Raw genomic sequence first — 26,643 nt, 5'->3', positions numbered from 1 at the left:
GCCACGAAAATGACACAACTAAACCAACCATATGTCCTCAACTTACACATCAACTCCAATTCGTACAAACTCATGTCAGTCTGATTAACTGGTATAAATACTAACCAAAAATAATCTAGCAGTGTCAGGTATGCAGGACATTAATTCTTGCTAAAAGCATTTGATGACTAACCACACATTTGACAAAACAAGGTATAGTGAAACTCACCCAATCAAAATCAATCTACTGCACATATTTAATTCCCTAACAATTCATTTTCAAGTAAATTGAATCAGCAATCTAATGCACTAACTAGTCACATTCGAATTTAGCAACTTTTTCAGCACCAATTCACATTCACCAAAATCAACACAATTGCAAACACAACATCGCCAATTTGCTAACATATTAACAAAAACACAAAATTAATGCCTTTTCACTCATACGTTATACCCAAGAATAAAATTAGTAAAAAAAGTTGATAAATGGCAAAAATCCAATTCTGCAACAGTTACAATAATTTGATTATATAAAAAAATTAAACAACCCTGGAAGCAAATGATTTTTAAGAAATACTACGTATTATATATTGCTAAGTATTATAATATGGTTACTCTATTATAAATTAGTAATTTTGTCACATCTACATCAACTTCCTGCTAATTAATTTAATAAGTGCATTATTCAGCATTCACCACCTAAATCAAATACAAAAATAATGTTGCAGAACTTCTAAGTTCTGTCATCTCTATAACATCCAAAGCAGTACCTTTTGTCATTTTTTTTTTGGTGGGTATTGGACTTATTGTACAAGAGTCATTGCAAGAGCTTTTAATTATTGTTTCTATAATGACCAATCTAGTTGACCATAAATCGTAACAAAACAATCTTGTGTTCCTGTTTATGTGTGCTAATTCTGAGTTCTTATGTTAATGCAGAGAAAAAGGTAGCTGAATCAAAATGCAAAATCTGTGGACTTTATTTTGTGGCCAATCTGATTGCGAAAGAAACAGTTCAGAGACTTGTAGTCCTCAGTTTGGGTCAGTTACTCAACCTTCATCTTGTGTCAACCATGCTTTATTTGTTTGTTTCAATATACTGCTTCTAGCAGTCCTCTTGTACAGCTTCATTTGCAGATTTCTTTCCAAGAAACTCGAGCTAAATGCTCGTGGTATACGACAGTTCTGTGTCATACAGATACTGTCAGCTGTATTTAACGGATGTCTTGGACTAGTTTATATAGGCTTTGGTCTTTGGATTTTGAAGGAAAAGTTGAAAAGTGATGATCATTCTGTTTCACCAATTCATGGGTGGGTTATATTTTTATTTCATGGAGTTACATGGTTGTTGGTGGGACTAACAACAAGCCTTGGAGAGTTTTTCCCAAGAGTCCAATTGCGAATCTTGTCCATTTTGGCTTTCCTCTATGCTGGGATATTCTGCTTTCTAGCTCTTTTCGCTGCCACAGTAAATCATGCAGTAGCAGTGAAGGGGGTGTTAGACATTCTATCTTTTGTTGGAGGGGGTTTGCTCTTGTTAAGTACTTACAAGGAGCATACTCGAGCTCCTATGGATGGGGAGGAAATTGGGAGCTGTAAATCAGGTTTAACTGCCCAAGTTACCCCATTTTCCAAAGCTGGATTGTTCAGTAAGATGTCGTTTTGTTGGTTGAATCCTTTGATGAAATTAGGTAGGAAGAAACCTCTCAAGGAAGAAGACTTGCCCAAACTACAGGACATGGACATGGCAGGATCTTGTTACTTGCAGTTCATGGACCGAATGAATAAGCATAAGCAAGCTGAATCACTGTCAGAAACCTCAATGTTTTGGATCATTGTTGCATGCTACTGGAGGGAGATTCTGATATCAGGGTTCTTTGCACTTCTGAAGATACTTGCGCTGTCAGCTGGACCTCTTTTTCTCAATTCTTTCATTCATGTTGCTGAGGGTAAAGAATCATTCAGATATGAAGGTTATGTTTTGGCTATTTCACTCTTCCTTTCAAAGATCCTGGAATCTTTGTCACAAAGACAATGGTACTTTCGAAGCAGATTGATTGGTCTTAAAGTGAGGTCCATGCTCTTAGCAGCAATCTATAGGAAGCAGCTGCGTTTATCAAATGTTGCCAGAAGGATACACTCTAGTGGTAATATAATGAATTATACAACTGTTGATGCTTATAGGATTGGGGAATTTCCTTTTTGGTTTCACCAGATTTGGACAACAAGCCTGCAACTTTGCTTTGCATTAGCTATTCTGATCCATTCAGTCGGACTTGCAACCATTGCATCGTTAGTAGTGATAGTTTTAACAGTAGTATGCAACACACCCCTTGCTAAACTGCAGCATAAGTTACAAAGCAAGTTGATTGCTGCTCAAGATGAAAGGCTAAAGGCTTTCTCAGAGGCTCTTGTAAACATGAAGGTGCTAAAAATGTATGCTTGGGAGACTCACTTCAAGAATGTAATCGAGGAATTGAGGAAAGTGGAATACAAATGTTTATCAGCAGTGCTGTTGCAAAAAACATACAATTCTCTTCTCTTCTGGACATCTCCTACATTGGTGTCTTCTGCTACATTTGGTGCATGTTATTTCCTCCGAATTCCTCTACATGCTAGTAATATATTCACATTTATAGCAACTTTGCGTCTAGTGCAAGAGCCCGTCACTTGTATACCCAATGTCATAAGTGTAGTGATACATGCAAGACTTTCATTTGCACGGATTGTGAAGTTTCTAGCTGCACCAGAGCTTCAAATTGAAAACGTCAGAAAGAGTAATATGACCAGCAGCACAAACTGTGCCATACTAATGAAGTCAGCAAAGTTTTCGTGGGAGATGAATCCATCAAGGTCAACACTTAGAAATATAAATCTAGATATTCGCACAGGTGAAAAGGTAGCTATATGTGGAGAAGTTGGCTCAGGAAAATCAACATTACTAGCAGCAATCCTTGGAGAAGTGCCATATATAGATGGAAATGTAAGCTTCTTCAATTACCCTCATAGTTAAACTGTTGCATCATTTATTCACTAGCATTTCATCGAATCTTTAATGTCTAATTTTACAGATGATAAGCAGGAGATTAATAGTAAAATTGTTTCTCAAACCTTTTCCCTTGTACAGGTCGCAGTATATGGGAGGATTGCTTATGTTTCCCAGACAGCTTGGATCCAAACAGGGACAATACGTGAGAATATTATTTTCGGATCTGCCTTGGATGATCTGAGATACCAAGAAACACTCCATAAGTGTTCATTGGTGAAAGATCTTGAATTTCTTCCTCATGGAGACTTGACCGTGATAGGAGAAAGAGGAATTAATTTAAGTGGTGGCCAGAAACAACGGATCCAACTTGCTCGTGCATTGTACCAAGATGCTGATATATATCTTTTGGATGATCCATTTAGTGCTGTTGATGCACACACTGCAACTAGCCTCTTGAATGTAACCTAAGACCTTAACTATTGGATTTTTTTTTATCTTGACATTTGAGTTAACATCTGAATAATCTGATCTTTTTACATTGTTGTAGGACTATGTTACGGAAGCTCTTTCTGGAAAGACTGTCTTGCTTGTAACACACCAAGTTGATTTTCTTCCCGCATTTCACAGTTGTTTGGTGAGTCCCAGTTGTTTGGTGAGTCCCTCAGTTGTAAGATGCTTAGCTTATGGAGTTTTCTGCTTCAAATGTGTGCTTCAAGCCTCATTAGACCTTCAAACTTTCAAAGTTTTTAGTATTCCTTGTAAACTAACAGGATATCATTCTTGTTTTCAGCTGATGTCAGATGGGGAAGTTCTTCATGCAGGCCCTTATCATGAGCTATTAGCTTCAAGTCAGGAATTTTTGGACCTTGTAAACGCGCACAAAGAGACTGCTGGGACTGAAACACTAGCAGAAGTCAGCACATCTGAAAGGCACAATTTTACTGCAAAAGAGATTAGTAAAGTCAATATTGAGGACCAATATCAAGCATTAATAGGTGACCAACTGATTAAACAAGAAGAAAGAGAAGTTGGAGACACTGGTTTTAAGTCATACATGCTTTACCTCAATCAGAATAAAGGCTGCTTGTACTTTTCTATTGTTGCTCTTGCACATCTCGCCTTTCTGACCGGCCAAATATTACAAAATACATGGATAGCCTCTAGTGTTGATAATCCTCACATCAGCAAATCAAAACTGATAGTAGTTTATGTCATAAGTGGATTCAGCATGACATTCTTTTTACTCATTAGATCACTTGCAGTGGTTAAATTTGGGATGGAGTCCTCAAAATCTTTATTTGCTAAGTTGCTGAACTCTCTCTTTCGCGCTCCAGTGTCATTCTACGACTCTACACCTCTCGGAAGGATACTAAGTCGAGTGAGTTATAAAGCTATTACAAGTTACACAGCATTAATCAAGTTGACATGACTTTAACTTCCCCTGTTTCTTTCAAAACCTGCAGATTTCATCTGATTTGAACATTGTTGATGTGGATATCCCCTTCAGCTTTCTGATGGGCTTTGCAGCAACTACTATGGCGTATGCTACTTTAGGAGTAATGGCCATCATTACTTGGCAGGCTTTGTTTGTCATTGTACCAGTCATTTACACGACAATAAGATTGCAAGTAAGTATGTAAAGGATCTCCTCACATATTATCTTCCTGATCTTGATAACCTCTAAAATTGGTAAACTGCATGTAAAATGTAAAGATGTCATTTATTTGTGAAGCATAGTGTTTTCTGAAACTATAAACTTGTTGCTAGGTATATAACACCTAATTAGTCTGTAAACATATGAACAGCGTTACTACTTGGCAACAGCAAAAGAGTTGATGAGACTCCATGGTACAACCAAGTCTATGGTTGCAAACCATTTGACCGAGTCATTAGCCGGAGCTATGACAATAAGAGCTTTTCAAGAGGAAGACTGTTTTTTCGCAAAGAATCTCAACATTATTAATACAAATGCAAGCCCATTCTTCCACAGTTTTGCAGCCAACGAATGGCTGATTCAGAGGATTGAGACACTCACTGCCACTGTTCTTGCAGTAGCTGCATTATGCATGGTTTCGCTTCCTCCGGGAACATTTAGCTCAGGTAAGATAGTTCTCTCTCATTTGGTCTTTGTTGTGAGGTTTTTGTGGTTAACAGATACTATATGAGATGAGTATAATTAAATCACCTAGGAGCATTTCTGCAAGGTAATGCTAATACTACAAAAAAATGCAGGGTTCATCGGAATGGCACTATCGTATGGTCTTACATTGAACATGAGTATGGTTTTCTTAATTGAGAAACAATGTATATTAGCCAACGATATAATTTCCGTAGAGAGGCTTGATCAATACACGGATATACCAAGTGAGGCTCCAGAAGTCATCAAAGATAGCCGCCCTCCACAAAACTGGCCATTGGTTGGCAAAGTGGAGATCTGCAATCTGCAGGTGAATCTCTTTATAACTAGATTCAAATTTGGTTGATTCTAGAAAGGGGGCAACATACTAAAATTTTTCATGTTCAATCAGTTAAGATACAGACCAGATACACCACTGGTTCTTAAAGGAATCAGTTGTACATTTGAAGGGGGCAACAAAATTGGCATTGTTGGTCGGACAGGCAGTGGAAAGACTACCCTAATAGGGGCATTATTTCGCCTAGTGGAGCCATCAGAAGGGAAGATAATAGTTGATGGTGTTGATATATGTTCAATAGGACTTCACGATCTAAGGTCACATTTCGGAATTATCCCTCAAGACCCTACTCTTTTTAATGGCTCTGTACGATTTAATTTGGATCCGTTAAGTCAGCATGATGATGAAGTCATCTGGGAGGTATAATTTCTCTTTCTAAAATGAAGATTCTACTGTATATTATACCTAATGATATACTGCTATAGATTTTTCAAGTGATGCAAATCTGATTTTGTGTTCTTGAGAAGGTGCTTGGCAAATGTCAACTTTTAGAAGCAGTCAAAGAGAAAAACCAGGGACTTGATTCTTTAGGTAATTCTTCATTATTTCAGAGCATAAAAAACCAGTCTTTAACCATTTTGTAATTGCAGACCTTGCAGATCAGTTCATACTTCACATCTATATGTGTTTTTATCATTTTTTGCACTAAACAATTTTTACCGTTAGTTATGGAGGATGGGTCAAATTGGAGCATGGGACAACAGCAACTGTTCTGTCTAGGGCGTGCTTTGCTGAGAAAAAGCAGGGTGTTAGTGCTAGATGAAGCGACTGCATCCATTGATAACGCAACTGATATGATCCTGCAGAAAACAATAAGAGCAGAATTTTCGGATTCCACTGTCATCACCGTAGCCCACAGGATACCAACAGTAATGGACTGCACAAAGATCCTTGCCATAAGTGATGGTAAGTGTTTCGGTATTAACATTTCTAAAAAGTTTAGGAAACTTTCAACATTATAAAGCAAACACAGTTCACAGCCAGCTTCCAGTGTATAGGGTTGTGTTATTCAGTTATGTTAAATTTTATCAGTCTTAGATAAGTCTGAAACAAATGCAGCAGAGAGCAGAATTCAGAGGGGGAAACAAAACCTAGCTAATTTTTAATATCAGAAGAATGAAAATGAGTTAAATGCTTAAAGTTACACTGAACTTATTGCAGGAAAACTGGTGGAGTATGATGAGCCAATGAAGCTTATGAAGAACGAAGACTCGTTATTTGGCCAGCTCGTCAAGGAATATTGGTCTCATATCCATTCTGCTGATCAGTCCACTGAATATAAGGCATTTCACTAACACACTAATCATCAATTGGCAAAGAGAAAGAAAAGCTTAGGATGTTCCAAAAATGCTCATTTGAGCTGACTGTAGAAGTACACTAGACATTGAAAGCATGTAATTTTTCATGAATTGATTAAAAAACTACTTTTGACAAGTGTTGATAATGCTTTTTTATAGGACAACTCAATACGCAAAGTCATGGGCAACAATATGATAAAAGCAAGAGATATTCAGACATGTACAAGTATATAACATTATACCAATAAAAAGCAATTTTTATAACTTAAACGTTGTTCAACAACCTAATGAATGCGTATGCATTTCAGAATTTCTATACCATTGAATTCATCCATATCCTTGCTTATGGTCCTCCAAGTACAGCATTCTCAATATCCTCTCTACTCAGAGCATAGCTGAATCTCCTCTCCATATCTTTTTCTAGATTGCCTGGTCCACTCTTCGTATATCTGCATGCCAGATGCAACTACTAGGTTAGTAAATTACAGATTTTCAGAGCAATATTATTAAAGTCATAAAATCAAGTTACAAATAATAGCAACATCGAGATTAAGCATGTCATGAGAAGGAGGGCAAAGGTATTGAGATGACTCAAAAAAGGAAGCAACAAAAGAAGTTGCTATGTATTGGCATTTTAGTATGAAGATTAAGGGAACAAGAAAAAGAATTAAGATGATTGTGATTGATTTCGGGAAGCCAGAAATAACTAAAGAGAGGTACAAGCTTTCAAGAGGCTTGTTCATTAATATACAAAAGCAAACTAGATGAAACTCTCAATAAAAAATTTCATGATTTCTATCCTTAATCTCCTCAATTTATAGCATTTCTGATTATATTTTATCAGATCTTCTCTCCTCTAACAAATCACTTTATCTGGTTGAAAGATTTCCTCCCCAATAAGTCAGTTTAATGCCACAATTCTTTCCAAGTTTTTCCTAGAAATTCAAAATGCCACAATTCACACTTCAATGATCAAAGAACTTTCTGCTAGAATATACAAAACTTTACAATGGCTTCTACACAGCCACATGATCAAAGACAACGACCTCTAACACGAGACCACACCATATCAGCCTGATTGCAGAACACCACACTTGCCACCAAACAAATTCAACAAAGTTATCCCGCACCATGAAAATCCCATACCCAAATGGTCCTAGAGCAACCTTATGTCCATACCTAACACATCAACCCCAATTTTTCCAAACTCCTGTCAATCTGATTAACTGGCTTGAATACTAACCAGAACTAATCTGACATTCAAGTTGGCAGAGTCCAGCATAATTTGCAAAACACTAATGTTGGCTGATACAACTAGTCCAACCACAACTTTGACAAAACCAGGTATACTAAAATCATCCAAAACCAGGTATTACTGCACATACTTTGTTTTCTACTTAGCAATTTAATGTTAAACAAATTCAATCAGCAATCCTTTAACACCAACCAGTCATAAACCAAAATTAGCAACTTCAAACGCAACATTGCCAATTTATCACAAACTAAAAAAAAAAAAAAAAAAACAAGAATATTAATTTTTAATTCATACCCATGAATTGAAATTGTAAAAAGAAAAAGAAAAAAAAAATCAAGAAATTGCAAAAACCCAATTATACAACAACAATCATTAAAAAAGGAGGAAAAAAAAAAAAAACAAAAATAGAATATTAAATAGATGCAAACCTAATGTAAAGGTCAGTGATATCAAGGGAAAGTTGGGCACGCCACTCAGAATTATCAATAAACCAAACAGCCCTATCTTCATCGCTTTGATAAAAACCTAAACTTTTAAGCCAAGCTTCAATGCAGGGCAAACTATGAGCATATAAAGGTTTCTTTTTATCAGGTAATCTGGAAAGCCATTCATCTTCTGATTTTGTTGTAGCAACTTCTGCTTCTGCTTCTGAATCTGATGAAGCTTTTGGTACAAAATTGGGAGAATTTCTTGAGGAAAAAAGGTGGGAATTTGATGGGGATTTGGGGAATTTTAGAGGGTATTTGAAAATTTGATAGGAAAATAATGAAGAAATGGAGGAGGAAGAAGAAGAAGAATAAGAAGAGAAGGTGGGTCTGGTTTTGGTGGGGAGAGTGAGACGAGTGTTTGGGAGAGATGAAATGGATAACATTTTTTCTTTCACTTGTGTTTGTTCATTGATGATTATTTTTGGTTTGATTGATCCAATTTTTGGAACTTTTTCTGATGAGGGTGTATGAGCTGGGCTAGATTTTTGGCTTGAACTTGGTTTACATGATTTTTAGTTATATCCCATGTAGCCCATTGAGAAAAAGGGACTTAGGGTATGTTCTCATTTACTGAACTAAACTGAATTGAACTGAACTGAGCTAAACTAAACTAAATTGAATTGAATTGAGTTGAACTAAACGAAATTGTTTATGAGAGAAAGAATTTGGGAACTGAATTAAACTAAAGTGAACAGGCTCTAAGGGGGTGTAATTGAGTGACATATCAAAAGTAAGTAGGTCAATCAAGTTGTACTTTTGTTCGAATTTTCTCACTTGTCAACCCGACTCGTAGTGAGGGCTAGATACTTTGAAAATAGAGCAAGGTTGAAAGAATAAGAGTGAGGGAATTCAAATCCTTAAACTATCTTTTATGGCGATTATGGTTTTCCCAATTTTTTAATAGCATAATGTACTTTACATTTTCCACATATATTTAAGAAATCATTTCACCTATCGTCACTCTCATTTTGTTTTTTACGGTCAATAATATAAGATTCCGAAAATAAGTTTATATAGAATTTATCCAAAATCAAATTAAAATTAAGCTTTATAACAAGTTTGGATAAGTTAAAATTGAGTGTATATAGCACAGTAGCACACCCTAATCTTCAAAATCATGAATCAAAATTGGTACCATTTCATTTCAATAAAAACAATTTCATTTCAGCAAAATCAAAATTAATAACCATTTCATTTCAGTAAAAACAATTTTAATTTAGCAAAAATAAGGTAAAATGAGCCTAATTTTATATTAAAAAAAATTAAAAAAATAAATAAATCTATTAACTATTACTAAAACAAAACCTTGATGATGTCATCAATTTCTTAAAGTACTTACATGTCAAACTCTCATAAAAAATTTTCCCTCCAAATTTTACATATGATGTCATCAATTTTATTTATTTATTTATTTATTTTTGCCTTTTCTAGCTAGAATTTAGGACCGATTAGGTATGAAACTTGAATTTGACATCAATATTGCTGTATATACTCCACACTACTTTTGGATATTCATAATATACTAATATTAAATAAACATATATATTGGTAGCTAATTATACACATATTTTTAAACAAATTAATACACCTGTTTTTTAATAGTAAATACACATATATTTAGCTTTCATTCTAAACGTATAAGCTTAATGATTATACATTTATACAACATTAATATATTTAATCTAACCATCATTTTAGTATATTTTTAATAACATAGTAAATATTACATTATGATGCACCATTAAATAATAACTATTTTTTTTTATAAAAAATAGAAAAATTACTAATCAACTGCCGTGCAACGCACTAGAGTTCTAGAGTTACGGAGTAAAAGGTAGAGTTCTAGAGTTCAAATGTTTCTCTAAAACTCTAAAATTTGCCGTCTCCAGACACCGGTGCTGCCGTAGTTCGTTTCTCAATGTTGATTGTCGAATTCCCTGCATTTCCTCCAGGTAACTTTCTTTCACTTAATTTCCTCTATTTCAATCCAATATTTCTTCAAGATGGCAAACTATCAAATCAATATAATCCTTAAAGCATTCTACTTTTCAATTTTGTTTAGTTAATTTCATGAATTCAATCATCATTTTTTTTATTACATTGGCTTCAAGATTAATTATATACATTTGTAATCAATATACATTTTTTTGATTAATTATATACATTTGTAAAAAAAAAAAAAAAAAAAAAAAAAAAAAACCATTTGTAATCAATTGAATTGATTAATTTTAGAACAATTCAACCTAATTGATGATTTCTTGCTAATTGCTACGAATAGCTTCTGTGAATTGTGTTGCATAATTAATCTGATAATATTCAATTACTTGCTAAACATATAATGTCTTGTTAAAAACTTAGAATAGTATGAGTGTACCACACTACAATCTGAAAGAGGAAGAAAAACGAATGTAATCAAAGTTTTACATAGTTAAATTTCTCCTTCAATGCCTTTAGTTTCGAGGCGATTGTCGAGTACAATTGGAATGAGACCAGTATTCCTTCACTAGTTGGCCGAATAGCGAACCTTCCTTGTTCATTAGATTCACTGGTTCATCATACTCTACCAATTTCCCTGCAGAAGTATCACATTACAGTACATCAGAATTTAGCATGTTCCTCAGCATTTCGGCCTCTGATGTTAATCTAGAAGAACATCATTTAGCATTTGCACCAGCTGCAAATCTATTGTGGACGGCCTTAAAACAATTAAGATCTATATAGGATTATAAACGCGAAAAAAAATACTAACCATCACTTATAGCAAGGACCTTTGTGCAGTCCATCACGGTTGGTATCCTGTGGGCTACTGTGATCATAGTGCAGTCTGTTAGTTCTCTTCGTATTGTTTTCTGCATAATCATGTCAGTTGCATTGTCGATTGATGCAGTTGCTTCATCGAATACCAATACCTTGCTTCTTCTTAGTAAAGCACGGCCTAGACAAAATAGTTGTCGCTGTCCCATGCTCCAATTTGATCCATCCTCCAGAACTGATATGAAATTTCAGTGAATATTATGGTTTAAAGATATTAATTGGCTGAAAAAGATGGTTTTGAAATAAGTGTTACCTGAGGAATCTAGGCCATGCTCTTTATCTAGGACGTCTTCTTTTAGTTGACATTTTTCAAGCACCTTCATATGAATACAGAAAAGAAGGTGCAGTTGTCATGGGTTGAATGAAATGTTCGGAGATGTATCTTTTGAAGAAAGAGAGACTTTACCTGCCAGATTTCTTCGTCGTTGCTTTGGCACAATGGATCTATATTGAATCTTACAGTGCCATTGAAGAGAGTAGGCTCTTGGGGAATAATCCCAAAACGTGAACGTAGATCATGAAGTCCTATCAAACCTATGTCAATTCCATCAACTATTATCTTCCCTTCAATTGGCTCCATCAAGCGAAACAAAGCCCCTATGAGAGTAGTCTTCCCGCTTCCAGTCCTACCAACAATACCAATTTTGTCTCCCCCTTCAAACGTACAACTGATTCCTTTAAGAACCAGGGGTGTATCTGGTCTATATCTTATCTGTTCCAGGAATGAGAATTCTTTATGCCTTGCCTTTATAGAAATTATTAGATGTGATTCTAAATGTAAAAAAATTCACCTGCAGATTGTATATCTCCACTTTACCAACTGATGGCCAATTTTGTGGAGGGCGGTTATCTTTGATTATTTCGGGAGGCTCACTAGGTATGTCCATATACTGATTAATCCTCTCCACAGAAATAATATGGTTGGCTAATGTGCATTGATTTTGAATTGAGTTTACCATGCTTATGTTTAGCGCTAGACCATATGTTAAAGCCATTCCAATGAAGCCTGCATGATTAGTTGTATTAGAGTTTCTTTATTTATTTATTCATTTTTGTTGATCTATGCACAACTCCATGCTCTTCAATAAGTAGAAGATTTGCAGCAATTGAAACTTTACAAGAGAGAAAGGGAGGCATTATTATTCACCTGAGCTAAAAGTTCCGGGAGGAAGCAAAACCATGCACAGTGCTGCTGCTGCAAGAACAATGGCACTAAGGATCTCAATCCTTTGAATTAGCCATTCATTAGCTGCAAAATTGTGAAACAATGGACTTGCATTCGTATCAATAAGATCCAGAATCTTAGCAAAAAAGCGATCTTCCTCCTGAAATGCCCTTATAGTCATTCCCCCAGCTACAGATTCAGCCAAATGGTTTGCAACCATAGACTTGGTTGTACCATTGAGTCTCATCAACTCTTTTGCTGTTGCGTAGTAATACCTCTGTACACAAGATTGATAGGCTAGTTAGTGCAAATTCTCAAATTTAAGAGTTATTATAATTCTTTCACTTCACTCAATGACAAATATGTATTATGATTTAAAGTTCATTTAGTGATAGGTGAATAAAGATGTCCTCTACACCTTGAATATAATAGAGAAATATCTGTAACCACGGTTTCTCCTAAAAACAAAGTTCTGCCCCAAATTGCCAAATAGTGTAGTTTAGGCTCCAAAGATGTGTCACAAAACTCACAGTTAAGTTGTATACTACGTATATATTTTTGGTGACATAAAGATTTGTGGGGAGAGTTGAATTGGGAGAGGGTTATTCAAAAGCTTACCTGCAATCGAATTGCCATGTATATTACTGGTATGGAGATTAAGAAGACCTGCCAAGTAACTATGGTCAAAACTACTAAATTAGTGTAAGCAACTGCAGTAGCTCCAAAGGTTGTCATGAAGATGAAGGGGATATCAAGATCAATAATGCTCAAATCAGAAGAGATCTGCAGAGTAAAAGAAATGCAGGTAAATTACTGTAACAATTTTAGTGTGGATCACTGTTGGGAAGCTTATGATAACTTTATTCTTACCCGGCTTAGTATCCTTCCTAGAGGTGTAGAGTCATAGAATGACATTGGAGCGCGAAAGAGGGAGTTTAGAAACTGAGAAAATAAAGATTTTGATGTTTCCATCCCTAGTGTAACTGCTGCAAGAGATCTAAAAAGTATGCAGAATGTTGAGCAGAGTCCAATTATGAGGTAAACCACAATCAATGTTGATTTTCTGATATGAGGATTATCGATGCCATAGGCCATCCAAGTGTTCTGTAATATCTGGCTGATCAGAAAGGCAAGATTAGCAATAGCAAGAATTGAAAAATATAAATAGCCTTTATTCTGATTCAGGTATATTAAGTATGGCTTAGAACCAGTGTCTCCAACATCTCTTTCTTCTTGTTTTATCAACTGATTCCTTTTCAGTGGTTGATATTGTTTCTCAATTTCTGTTGATGTCTTAACCTCTTTTGCTGGATAGTTATGTCTTCCATCTCCAGCCAGTGTTTTAGTACCAGCAGTTTCTTTGTGTGCTGTTACAAGGTTCAAAAATTCTTGACTTGAAGCTAATAATTCATCGTAGGTGCCTGCTTGAAGGACTTCCCCATCTGACATTAGCTGCAAATTAGCACATTTTTGATGATTACTGATGCAGGGGCTCAGATAAAAAGGGAAAGAATTATAGAAAAGCATAGTTTTAGTGGTAGCAGAAAATATCTAAGTTTACTGAATCTTTTGCATACATTTTAAGAACACTTACCAAACAACAATGAAATGCAGGAAGAAAATCAACTTGGTGTGTCACAAGCAGGACAGTCTTTTCAGAAAGAGCTTCCATAACATATTCCTGTCACAATGTATGTAAATAGTCATAACTACTTTCGGTAAAATAATAAGGAAATGGAGAATTTTATGGTGAAGGTACAAGATTTACATTGAAGAGGCTTGCTGCAGTGTGTGCATCAACAGCACTGAATGGATCATCCAAAAGATAAATGTCAGCATCTAGGTATAATGCACGAGCAAGTTGAATTCGTTGCTTCTGCCCACCACTTAGATTAATTCCTCTTTCCCCTATTTCAGTATTGTCAGCATAAGGAAGAAGTTCAAGGTCCTTCACCAGTGAACATCTCTGGAGAGTTTCTTGGTATCTTGAATCATCCATGGCAGAGCCAAAAAGTATATTCTCACGTATTGTCCCTGTTTGGATCCAAGCTGTTTGGGAAACGTAAGCGATCTTCCCATAGACTACCACCTGTAAGAGAAAACATGTTGAAGAACGGGGCAATATATCCAATAAAAATCTCGATAAATTTGTAGTTATTTATGGAGTTAGCTATGTGACTGTGCTATCAAGAAGGTTCATGCAGTCATGAGAGCTAAGCTTACAATTCCGTCTGCATGTGGTACTTCTCCCAGAATTGATGCTAGTAATGTTGATTTTCCTGAGCCAACTTCTCCACATATAGCGACCTTCTCACCTGGATGCACATCTAGATTTATGTTTCTTAGTGTCGGCTTTAATGAACTTATTTCCCATGAAAGATTTGCTGACTTCATCTGAATGACATGGTTTGTGCTGTTCGTTTTTCTCTCCTTTCTGATATTTTCAATTTGAAGCTCTGGAGCTGCAAGAAATTTCACAATTCGTGCAAAGGCAACTCTTGCCTGAATAACTACACCAATGACATCGGGGATAATTTTGATAGGCTCTTGTCCCAGCCGCAAAGTGGCAAGAAAGGTGAAAACATTACTGGCATGTAGAGGAACTTTGAGGAAATAACATGCCCCAAATGTAGCAGCAGAGATCAATACGGGAGATGACCAGTAGAAAAACAAACTATATCCTTTTTGTAACTGCACTGCTGATAATCGTTTACATTCCACTTTCCTCAATGCTTCGACTACATTCTTAAAATGCGTCTCCCAGGCATATAACTTCAGCACCTTCATGTTCACAAGCGCCTCAGAGCAAGCCTTCAGTCTTTCATCTTGAGAAACCATCAACTTGCTTTGAAACTTATGTTGTAATTTGCCAATAGGAGTGTTACAAAGCACGGTTAATATAATCACTACTAAAGATCCAACAGTTGCAAGTCCAATAGAATGGATCATAATAAGTAATGCAAAGCAAAGTTGGAGGCTTGTTGTCCAAGTACGATGAAACCAATATGGAAATTCCCCAATTCTATAAGCATCAACGGATACATAATTCATTATCTCGCCACCAGAGTGCATCCCCCTGGCAACATTAGATAATCTTAGTTGCTTCCTGTAAATTGCTGCAGTGAGCATGGACCTCACTTTGAGACCAATCAATTTGCTTCGGAAATACCATTGCCTTTGTGACAAAGATTCTAAAATCTTTGAAAGGAATAGTAAGATGGCCAAAAGATAACCTTCATACTTGAAAGCTTCTTTACCCTCAGCTACCTTAATGAAGGAGTTCAGCAAAAGAGGTCCAGCTGACAGTGCGACTATTTTAAAAAATGCGAAGAACCCTGACATCAGAATCTCCCTCCAGTGACATGCAACAATACTCCACAAGATTGTGGATTCTGACGGCAACTCATTGTCCTGTTTCCGTTTACTCACTTGATCCAGAAACTGCAGGTAACAGGATCCTGCTCTGTCTATATCTCGAAGTTTTGGTACATCATCTTCCTGAAGTGTTTTTTCCTTACCCAATTTCAACAAAGTGTTCAACCAACAAAATGACATCTCACTGAGCAACCCAGCTGTAGAAAATGGGGTAATTTGGGAAGCTAAATCAGTTTCTCTAAGACCTTTATCCTCAACATTCAAAGGTATGTAAAGGGTTTCATTTCCATCAATAGCCATCCCTTCATTTTTGTATCCTTTGTAAGTACACAACAAGAGCAAACCTGCTCCTAGGAAAGACAGAATATCTAAGCCAGCCTTAACTGTAATTCTTTCATGGTTCATTATGGTGAAGTAAAGAACCAGACAACAGTAAATCCCAGCATACAAGAAAACCAAAATGGGCAAGATTTGCAATGGGGCTTTCGGGGAAGACCCTCCTATACGTTTCGTTGTTAGTCCCATGAATAACCACATTACTCCATGAAAGAAATATACAACCCAATGAATTGGTGAAATAGAATGATCACTTCTCAACTTTTCCTTCAAAATCCAAATACCTAAGCCTATGTAAACAAGTCCCAAAGATGCATTAAAAACAGCTGATAACATGTGTAGGGTTGAAAACTGTCTATGATTAGCTCGTATCTCAATTTTCTTGGAAGAAATTTGGTAAATGAAGCTGAATAAAAGGATTGTCAGAATCAGTAGATTGAAGCAAACAGTGAAAGCATGGTTGACACAGGCAGAAGGATGGATAACAAACATAAACTGAGGACTGCAAGGCTCAGAACTGTTTACTGCACAATCAGTTTGCCCACAAAATAAAGCCCACAAATCCTCCATCTTTTATATTTCCCTTAAAAGTCTCTGACATCAATCAGCATCAAACTTCACCAGGAGCTCATGCAACTCAGGTGATTATCGATATTTGACCTGAAAAATTTTAGAACATGGTACAATTAAACCATAGAGATGACAGAAGTTCTCTCACCTAAAATTTTTGGAGTTGGCTAATGCAGGACATTCATTTATCAGGATCTTAGTGCCATGTTGCTCAAAGACATGATGCAAGAGCTTACCTGAAAGAAAAAACATATTGTAATAACTCGTTCCAAACTTTCTGCATGTACAACAGCTGCAAGAGGTAGCTGCTTGAGGTTGGATACTGTCAAATAAGGTATTAAGAAATAAGTTTATAACACATCAGAAAGAAAATACAGAAATTAACCAGAATGAACTAATCTAGACAGTAGATGAGTGCTTGGGGTAGTGAACTAAGCAGGATACTCAACTGTGGTTATGAACTAATCGAGGCAGAGAGTTACAGAGATTCAACTGTGGTTAGACTCCTGTATATTTGTGATGAATAGTCTGATAGTCCTTTTTTTAAAAAAAAAAATGTTTTAATTTTTTGTTTTATACTGTCATGTTGGTTATACTGTTGGGATTAAGGCGTTGTCTTTGTTGTTGGGAATAATATATTACTAATACGGTATTAGTTTGCACATATGCCAGAAATTGAAGGAGTTGCGGATTTTTCTTCTTAGCTACTGGCAATGATATGATTTAGATATAATCTGTATCTTTAATTGGAGCTATATCTTCCTTGTACCATACCCCTATAATTCGAATATGTGACTTGTTTTGGTTAGTTTTGGTGGAAAAATGGCTTTACTAAGAATCATGTGCTCGATGCATTATAAAAGCATATGTGAATAAATAAAGGAAAATAAATTATTTTGTAACTTTTTTCTGGGTGAATGAGGGAATATTACCTTTGGCTTTCTGAATTTTTAATGAATATTATTTTTTGGCCTTTTTGAGTTTTTAATGAACAAGTTTCAGTGCGGTTACTGTCGTTTAGTTACTAATTTGAGTGATTAATAACTAGTTTGCTTTACATGTGTGTCACTTACTCTCCACTAAGATGCTCATTATGTCGTACTTGTAGTTGGTAGAACATTATTTTTTGAGATAATAGTAATGAATTTGTATGTTTAGCCACCTACTGTGAATAAATTGAGGTTGCCAATGGGCTGGGGACGCCGGGCTGGTAATTGGGGAACCGTGGCTGGACTGAACCGACCAATTCACAAGGCAGTTCAGGTAGGCCAATCAGAACCAGGTTGGTGGGCTGGGACTACTCTGGAAGTTTGGCTCACAAAGTTAGGTGGGCTGAGACGGGTTGGCTCGTGCTAATTAGCCCCCTCATCTTGCTGTTTTGTACTTTTGTTGTGTAAATACTAATAGTGGTTACAAAATTCCACTATTATATCAATTTGTGGTATTTGTTTATCATAATTGACAGATTTGATCATTCTTGTCCATTTCCTCTTCATGATAATCTGAATTTAATGTTGCAGCTTGCAATTCACATGCAGAAGGCCGAGTTTGATCATTCAAGTGGGGTTCCAGCCTGATTCAGGAGCTGAATGCAAAACCACTTTGTTTACAAAAAGTAAGCCAAACTTTACAATATCTGAAATCTGTCTAATGATTTCCACTATTATTGCCTACAAATAGTCAAGTAGAGATTAGTTTGGCTCTTTAAATGATCTGTTCTCACTGCTACTCTAATATACCAAGTTGTAGCTTAGAAATAAATGAGCAGTTGCAGCAGATTGCATAACATGCTATATATATCGTGTTTTTCTTCTCATGTTGGCCATATGCCCATACCGTGTCATGAGATTCATGACTCAAACAAATTAAAAGAGGATAGAGGGATCTTTATCAATTCAAAATAAATTGGTAGCTCCTTCACGACTTATGTTTAATGTGACTGACCAGCTGAGTGAATATGAGACCAATATTCTTTGACAAGTTGGCCAAATAACGAACCTTCCTGTTTCATCAGCTTCATTGGCTCATCATACTCCACTAATTTTCCTGCAACAGAATCAAGATATCTTTTTAGATTCTGATCTCATCTTGGTAAATACAGAACATAATTTATGGTTTCTTCTGTATTCTGTAACTTCTGTATCAGATGTATTCTTAGATTCAACAATGCTAAATCACATTCCAGCGAGATTTCCTTTCAAAACGGAAGTTGTCTCTAAACTTATGTTTGGTTTATACTTAACTATGTTGAAAATTATAGTGAGCTTAATCTTTTAGAAAGTTTGAAATGAAAGAAAGATTACTGACCGTCACTAATGGCAAGAACTTTTGTGCAGTCCATCACAGTAGGTATCCTGTGGGCTACGGTGATCACAGTAGAACCTGAAAACTCTGTTCTTATTGTTTTCTGAAGGATTGTGTCAGTTGCATTATCAATTGATGCAGTCGCTTCATCAAGCACCAGCACCCTACTTCTTCTCAGCAAAGCACGCCCTAGACAGAACAGCTGCCGTTGCCCCATGCTCCAATTTGATCCGTCCTCCTCAACTGGTAAGATTGTTCAGTGCAATGATTTATAAACCATTAATAAATCACTTTACTAGGGAATTTCTTAATACATGGATTGTAAAATGATTAGGTATTCTTCTAGATGAAAAAGACTTGCCTAGAGAATCTAGCCCCTGGTTCTTCTCTTCAACAGCTTCTTTAAGCTGACATTTGATGAGTACCTTTCCATAGGAAACGGGTTAGTTAGTTGTTTTGCATTACTTGAGAAAAATAGAGCATCAGCATTGTGTTATATGTTTAAATCTACCTCCCAAATTTCTTCATCATTATGTTGACATAAAGGATCCAAGTTGAAGCGTACTGAGCCATTAAAGAGTGTAGGATCTTGTGGTATTATCCCAAAGCGTGACCTTAGATCGTGAAGTCCTATTGAACTTATATCAATGCCATCAACTATAATTTTTCCTCCTACTGGTTCCACTAATCGAAATAATGCCCCTATCAGGGTCGTCTTCCCACTGCCAGTCCTGCCAACAATACCAATTTTATCTCCCCCTTCAAATGTGCAACTGATTCCTCGAAGAACCAGTGGTGTATTTGGTCTATATCTTATCTGTTTGAGGCATGAAAATGTTATATTATCCCATCTTTCTAGAGTCTGTACTGTCATAAGTTATGCAAATGTTGAAAGTATTACCTGCAGATTCAATATCTCCACTTTACCAATTAGTGGCCAGTTTTGTGGAGGGCGGTTATCTTTGATGACTTCTGGAGCTTCACTGGGTATATCCATGTATTGATTAAGCCTCTCCACGGAAATTATATTGTTGGCTAATATGCATTGATTCTGAATTGAAAAAACCATACCCATGTTTAGGGTAAGACCATAAGACAGTGCCATTCCAATGAAGCCTGCATTAGTGGGTTGTATTAGCATTACCCTATGGAATTTCATTTCTTCATCTCGTAAAATTTTGCAGCCACATAACCTCACGAAATAGAGGAACAGAAAGAAAGAGTAATCCCCTCTTACCTGAGCTTAAAGTACCAGGAGGAAGCAAAACCATGCACAGTGATGCTACTGCAAGAACAGTGGCACTTAGGGCCTCAATCCTTTGAATCAGCCATTCATTGGCTGCAAAACTGTGGAAGAATGGGCTTGCATTTATATCAATAAGATCGAGATTCTTTGCAAAAAATCGATCTTCCTCTTGAAAAGCTCTAATTGTCATGGCTCCAGCCAAAGATTCTGTTAAATGGTTTGCAACCATAGACTTGGTTGTACCATTGAGTCTCATCAACTCTTTTGCAGTTGCAAAGTAATATTTCTACACACATGTTTCATAAATTAATAAGGTGTTAAACCAAATGGTAAGTTTAAAATTTCAAAAAACGCTCTTTATAAATGACAATATATAGTTTAGACTTTAGAGTTCATTATAGCTGAAGGTGGAAAAAATGCATACTATACCTTGAAAATTATGGTGAAAGTGTTTAAGAACTGTGGTTTACTCTGCAGGTACAATAAACCTCAAAACAAATGCATATTATGCAACTGTCTAAGACTTTATGAAGCTACTGAAAAAGCGATCTGGCAATGGTTCTATCCCAAGCATGGCATATAAATGTATGACAAATACATCCGGATGATGACATAGAAGGGTAGAGGTCAGGGGAAGTTTCACTGTGGGTGATCTTTCGAAAACTTACCTGTAGTCGTATTGCCATGTATACCACCGGTATGCTGACAATTAACACTTGCCAAATGATGACAGCTATCACACATAGATTAGCATATGCAATTGTAGTGGCTCCAAAAGCTGTTTGGAAGTTGAAGGGGATATCAACATCAGTGATGCTCAAATCAGAAGAGATCTGCAGAGTTCAAATTTACTGCATAATCAGTTGAACCAAGTTGTGTAGATCAGAGCTGCAAAGCTTATGACAACTTTATCCTTACCCGACTGAGTATCCTTCCAAGAGGTGTAGAATCATAGAATGACATTGGAGCCCGAAATAGAGAGTTCAGTAACTTATTAAACAAAGCTTTTGAAGACTCCATCCCTGATGCAACCACTGCAAGAGACCTTATGAGTAAACAGATTGTTGAGCAAAATCCAATGATGAGGTAAACCACAATTAGTTTTGATTCGCTGACATGAGGATTATCAACGCCTGAGGCCATCCAAGTGTTCTGTAATATCTGGCCTGTGACAAAGGCGAGATGAGAAAGAGCAACAATAGAGAAGTACAAATAGCCTTTATTTTGATTCAGGTATATAAAGTACGGCTTAAAGCCACTGTCTCCAACTTCTCTTTCTTCTTGTTTAATCAACTGATCCCCTTTTAATGCTGGGTTTTGGTCCTCAACATTGACTCTCTTAATCTCTTTAGTAGAAATATTAAGTTTCCTTGGACTACTAACTTCAGCCTGTTCAGTACCAGCTGTCTCTTTGTGAGCATTTACGAGGTCTAAAAAGTCTTTACTTGAAGCTAATAACTCATTATAAGATCCTGACCGGAGTACTTCACCATCTGACATCAGCTGCAAACAAGAAGAATATCCTGTTATGATTTCAGGCAAAATGACTAGCAATGAACTGCACAGGTAAATATAGCTGAACAAGGAATCATTCCCACATCATTCAAGATGTTGCAAGATGGTAAACATCATTTATGTGTCATTCATTAAAACGAGTAATTTTTTTTAGAAAATAAAGCATGGTATTTTGGTAAATGAATGATAGTAGTATAACAATGTATATTAAAGACTGACATTTTGTAACTAATAGTCTAGTATGTAGTTTCAGCTTCCATTAGAGAGGACTAGACTTTTCCTACAGATAAAGGATTAATTCAAAAACTCAAGGCTGCAAAGATAAGAGAGTATGACATCTTTCTCTTTTGTATGTTGATATGCAGATTACAGAGTCTGCTGATGACCTTTTGCATTTTCATGGGAAGCAGCAGCATAAATAAGCTGAAGACTTATGAACATAGAGCACTGTAAAGGTAATTAATGTAACGATAGTCTGCAAGTTCATATATCCGCCATTGAATTTTTCTTTTTTTTTTCTTCTTTTTTGGGTTTCATAATTCATGTAGACATTATAATGGTAAAAGCTACTGAACCCACATGTAAGACAGCAGTAAACTATATAAGTTAAAAAAAAAATAAAAAAAAAAATAAGTCAGCATTTGATGTTAGACTCACCAAACAACTATGGAATGCAGGAAGAAAATCAACTTGGTGTGTCACAAGCAAGACAGTCTTTTCAGAAAGTGCTTCCATAACATATTCCTGCCACAATATAAAAAGTTCAGATGTTAATTTGGATTCAAAATTAAAAAATACTTTTATGCTTAAGGTCTTAAAATTACATTAAAAAGGCTAGTTGCTGTGTGTGCATCAACAGCACTAAACGGATCATCCAAAAGGTAGATATCAGCATCTTGGTATAATGCACGAGCAAGTTGAATCCGTTGCTTCTGTCCACCACTCAAATTAACTCCTCTTTCTCCTATTTCTGTCATGTCACCATAGGGAAGAAGTTCAAGATCCTTCACCAATGAACACCTATGAAGAGTTTCTTGATATCTCAGGTCATCCATGTCACACCCAAATAGAATATTATCACGGATTGTCCCTGTTTGAATCCAAGCTGTCTGGGAAACATAAGCGATTCTTCCATAAACTTCCACCTGTAAGAGATAACCGTTTTAAAGAAAAATAACAAATTTTCATAAATCTTAAGAAATATGCAAAGCAGATATTTATAATAATGCTAGTTAGGTGACTTTTGTCTTCACTAGGCCTACTTGCTGCTAACTAATCATGCAAACATGCAATATTTCAATAAGTATAAAGGTTGCTGAAGAAGCTTACTATTCCATCTATACATGGCACTTCTCCGAGAATTGCTGCTAGTAGTGTTGATTTTCCTGAACCAACTTCTCCACATATAGCTATCTTTTCACCTGGACTAACATCTAGATTTATATTTCTCAATGTTGGTTTGGATGGATTCAGTTCCCATGAAAAATTTGCTGACTTAATCAGAATAGCGTGGCTGTTCATATTGTTATTTTTTCTGACATTTCCAGTCTGCAGCTCTGGTGCTGCAAGGAACTTAACAATCCTTGCAAATGCAACTCTTGCTTGAATCACTACGCCAATGACATCAGGAATTGCTCTGATAGGCTCTTGTACCAGACGCAATGTTGCAAGAAATGTGAAAACATTGCTGGCATGTAGAGGAACTTTGAGGAAATAACATGCCCCGAATGTAGCAGCAGAGACTAATACAGGAGATGTCCAAAAAAGAAAAAAGTTGTACGCCTTTCTCAACTGCACTGATGATAACCATTTAAGTTCCACTTCCCTTAATGTCTCAACTACACTCTTGAAGTGACTCTCCCAAGCATACAACTTTAGCACCTTCATGTTCACAAGAGCCTCCGAGCAAGCCTTCAGCCTTTCATCTTGAGCAACCATCAGCTTGCTTTGGAACTTATGCTGTAATTTGGCAAGGGGAGCATTGCAAATCACTGTTAAAACAATCACTACTAAGGATGCAACAGTTGCAAGTCCGATTGAATGGATCAGAATAAGTAATGCAAAGCAAAGCTGGAGGCTTGTAGTCCAAGTTTGATGAAACCAAAAAGGAAATTCCCCAATCCTATAAGCATCCACCGTGGCATAATTCATTATCTCACCACCAGAGTGTGTCCTTCGGGCAACATTTGATAGTCGTAGTTGCTTTTTATAAATCGCTGCAGTGAGCATGGATTTCACTTTAAGGCCAACCATTCTGCTTCGGAAATACCATTGCCTCTGTGACAAAGATTCCAAGATCTTTGAAAGAAAGAGAGTGATTGCCAAAAGATAACTTTCATATTTAAAAGCTTCGTTACCCTCAGCAACCTCAATAAAGGAATTCAGCAATAAAGGTCCAGAAGACACAGCAACTACCTTCAGAAAAGCAAAGAACCCTGAGATCAGAATCTCCTTCCAGTGGCACGCAACAATTGTCCATAAGATTGCGGATTCTGATAAGGATTCAGCATTTTTCTGCTTATTCAATTGCTCAAGAAATTGTAAGTAACAATATCCTGCTCTATCTATTTCCCGCAATTTAGGTATATTGTCTTCCTTGAGAGTCTTCTCCCTACCCAATAACATCAAAGGGTTTAACCAACAGAATGTCATCTCACTAAAAAACCCGGCTTTGGCAAACAGAGAAACTTCAGTAGCTGAATCACTTTCACTGATGCTGTCATTATCATCAGCATCCAGAGAAGTGTAAAGGGTACTCCCATTGACATCCACCAAAGATTCTTCACTTTTATACCCCTTGTAAGTACATAGCAACAGCAAACTTGCTCCTAGAAAAGACAGAATATCTAAGGCCACCTTAACTGTTAGTCTTTCATGGTTCACTATGACAGAAAACAGAGCAAAACAACAGAATATCCCAGCACAAACGAAAGCCAAGATGGACAAGATTCGCAACCCGGCTTTTGCAAAGATCTGTCCTTTAAGGCTTGCTGTTAGTCCAACCAACAACCATGTAACCCCATGAAAGAAGTACAAAACCAAACGATCAATTCTCGAGTTTTCCTCTAGAATCCACATACCAAAACCAATGTAAACAAGTCCCAAACATCCATTAAAAACAGCAGATAATATCTGCAAGACTGAAAAATGTCTACGACAAGCTCGTAGCTCAACCTTCTTGGCAATCTTTGTGGAAATTAAGCTCCATAAGAGCACTACCAGAAGCAATACATCAAAACTAACAATGGAAGCATGGTTCATACATGAAGAAGGTTGAATTACTAACACAAACTGAGGATTACAAGGCTCTGAACTGCTGCTTGCACAATCAAATTTTCCACAAAATTTGGTCCACAGATCCTCCATTATTATTTGGATTTAACAGCCACCTTTTTTCTGCATCAATAAAGAAACAATAAATTATCAATATAAATCTATAAACTACAAAGTATAAAGGACATAAAGATATGATAACTTTAACTTTGTGATCTTTACATCAATAATAAACACTTTCTAGCTTGCGTACAAGAAAGAAGAACAAACAATGATCTTGTAATCTATCATATCAAATTTAATACGGAATAAATATATAATAAAAAAATATACAACTAAAAAATTGTTTTAAAACAATTACAGTACAAAAGTTAATGCAAACCTTTCCATTAGTAATTTAGTATAATATATAATCCTACTTCATATGAAACAAAATCATCTGTTTCTATTTATTAATTTTGTAACGCAGTGCATTTAATAGACTAATGATGCATTGAGCTCCCCCATTATCATCAGTCATACCATGAATATAATACTATAGTAGATATATTATTTTTCACCTACCAAGAAAATAAAAAAAAAATAGAATCCCAAAACTATAAATTATATGCAAGTGTTATACCATAAGAAGACCAATTCCAGAATATTATTTAACCAAGAAGTTTATTAATTTTTTTTGGATGTTATGTGATTTCATAGATTATAGAAAAAGAGAAGTGATGTAATAGTGAGCAAAAGAACACATAAAAAGAGTAAAAGGAAATCAACAAAAATTGGTTTTTTCTCAAAAAAAAAAAAAAAAAAAAAAGGGTTGGTTTGACTATGAGCTTTAGCAAGAGACTCGTACAACTGATACGCACCGCTAATTAATTATTGTGAGTATCATACTATGGGGATAATATATTAGGTGGACTAACAATAATACGAGTAATTGTGATATGACTAATATTATCCGATTTACAAATGGGATCTCTTGGACATATCACAGAGTACTCCGTAACTAAAATGAATAAATTATAGTAACGGAGAGAATGGAAAACGATCATTAAGGGGTGTCCTACACGTAATAAACATGTAAATTAATGGTCCTAGGCTTAAACTATAGTCTAATCTCTATCATATTACTATTTACGTGTATTTTTTTTTAATTATGCTTAATATTGAAGGACCAAGTCAACCAAAAAGTTAAGTTTATGGTTGAAGCCTAGGAATATATTTTATACTCTATCACAGTATCACTTAACAAACATAATGCACAATCAATTGATCACATGTTCACAATACATGACTCCACTTTTTCTATTGAAATAAAATATGAACGTGATATTGAGTTGTTTTGACAGATGTATAGTAAATTAGTTATGAAAGTGATATTGATTGTTTTGGCATGTCTCCACGTTAACTTTATATGTTATTAATACAAGATTTTAATTACTGTACTTCATTCAGAGGGGTTGTTGCCCTTTAATTAATTACTGTTATTAGAAATTGACAAATTGTTATGAAGAAATCAATTAAATGCTGAGAGACAAAGCAAGGAAAGCCGTTCAAATAAATAAATA

General features: G+C 35.9%; 3 protein-coding genes across 3 annotated transcripts; 1 reads left to right on the top strand and 2 right to left on the bottom strand.

Annotated features, from left to right (window-relative positions):
• Positions 1 to 940: 940 nt before the first annotated feature.
• LOC145607517 (ABC transporter C family member 10-like) lies at positions 941 to 6,737 on the top strand. The gene is made up of 11 exons (XM_081663145.1): positions 941 to 2,962; positions 3,107 to 3,427; positions 3,516 to 3,602; positions 3,759 to 4,346; positions 4,432 to 4,596; positions 4,774 to 5,068; positions 5,201 to 5,415; positions 5,497 to 5,802; positions 5,910 to 5,973; positions 6,109 to 6,348; positions 6,604 to 6,737. The coding sequence occupies exons 1-11, from the start codon at positions 941 to 943 to the stop codon at positions 6,735 to 6,737; spliced, it is 4,437 nt and encodes a 1,478-aa protein (XP_081519271.1).
• Positions 6,738 to 10,787: 4,050 nt separating this feature from the next.
• LOC145606732 (ABC transporter C family member 10-like) lies at positions 10,788 to 17,427 on the bottom strand. Its single transcript, XM_081662557.1, has 13 exons — positions 17,193 to 17,427; positions 16,980 to 17,065; positions 14,686 to 16,833; positions 14,231 to 14,551; positions 14,057 to 14,143; positions 13,333 to 13,914; positions 13,081 to 13,245; positions 12,445 to 12,739; positions 12,089 to 12,303; positions 11,704 to 12,009; positions 11,551 to 11,614; positions 11,233 to 11,472; positions 10,788 to 11,055 (listed from the first exon to the last, which is right to left on the bottom strand). Exons 3-13 carry the CDS (start codon positions 16,741 to 16,743, stop codon positions 10,934 to 10,936), a joined length of 4,455 nt encoding a protein of 1,484 aa, XP_081518683.1. The 5' UTR covers positions 16,744 to 16,833; positions 16,980 to 17,065; positions 17,193 to 17,427; the 3' UTR covers positions 10,788 to 10,933.
• An 807-nt stretch (positions 17,428 to 18,234) lies between these two features.
• On the bottom strand, positions 18,235 to 25,852 carry LOC145609141 (ABC transporter C family member 10-like). Its single transcript, XM_081664695.1, has 12 exons — positions 25,704 to 25,852; positions 23,138 to 25,204; positions 22,633 to 22,953; positions 22,466 to 22,552; positions 21,212 to 21,796; positions 20,962 to 21,126; positions 20,285 to 20,579; positions 19,949 to 20,163; positions 19,559 to 19,864; positions 19,409 to 19,472; positions 19,051 to 19,290; positions 18,235 to 18,789 (listed from the first exon to the last, which is right to left on the bottom strand). The coding sequence occupies exons 2-12, from the start codon at positions 25,172 to 25,174 to the stop codon at positions 18,674 to 18,676; spliced, it is 4,431 nt and encodes a 1,476-aa protein (XP_081520821.1). The 5' UTR covers positions 25,175 to 25,204; positions 25,704 to 25,852; the 3' UTR covers positions 18,235 to 18,673.
• Positions 25,853 to 26,643: the final 791 nt, after the last annotated feature.

Source organism: Chenopodium album, chromosome 23, assembly GCF_948465745.1.
Source record: "Chenopodium album chromosome 23, dcCheAlbu1.1, whole genome shotgun sequence".
NCBI lineage: Eukaryota > Viridiplantae > Streptophyta > Magnoliopsida > Caryophyllales > Amaranthaceae > Chenopodium > Chenopodium album.
Note: the sequence above shows the minus strand (reverse complement) of the source record. Positions and strands in the feature narration are given on the sequence as shown.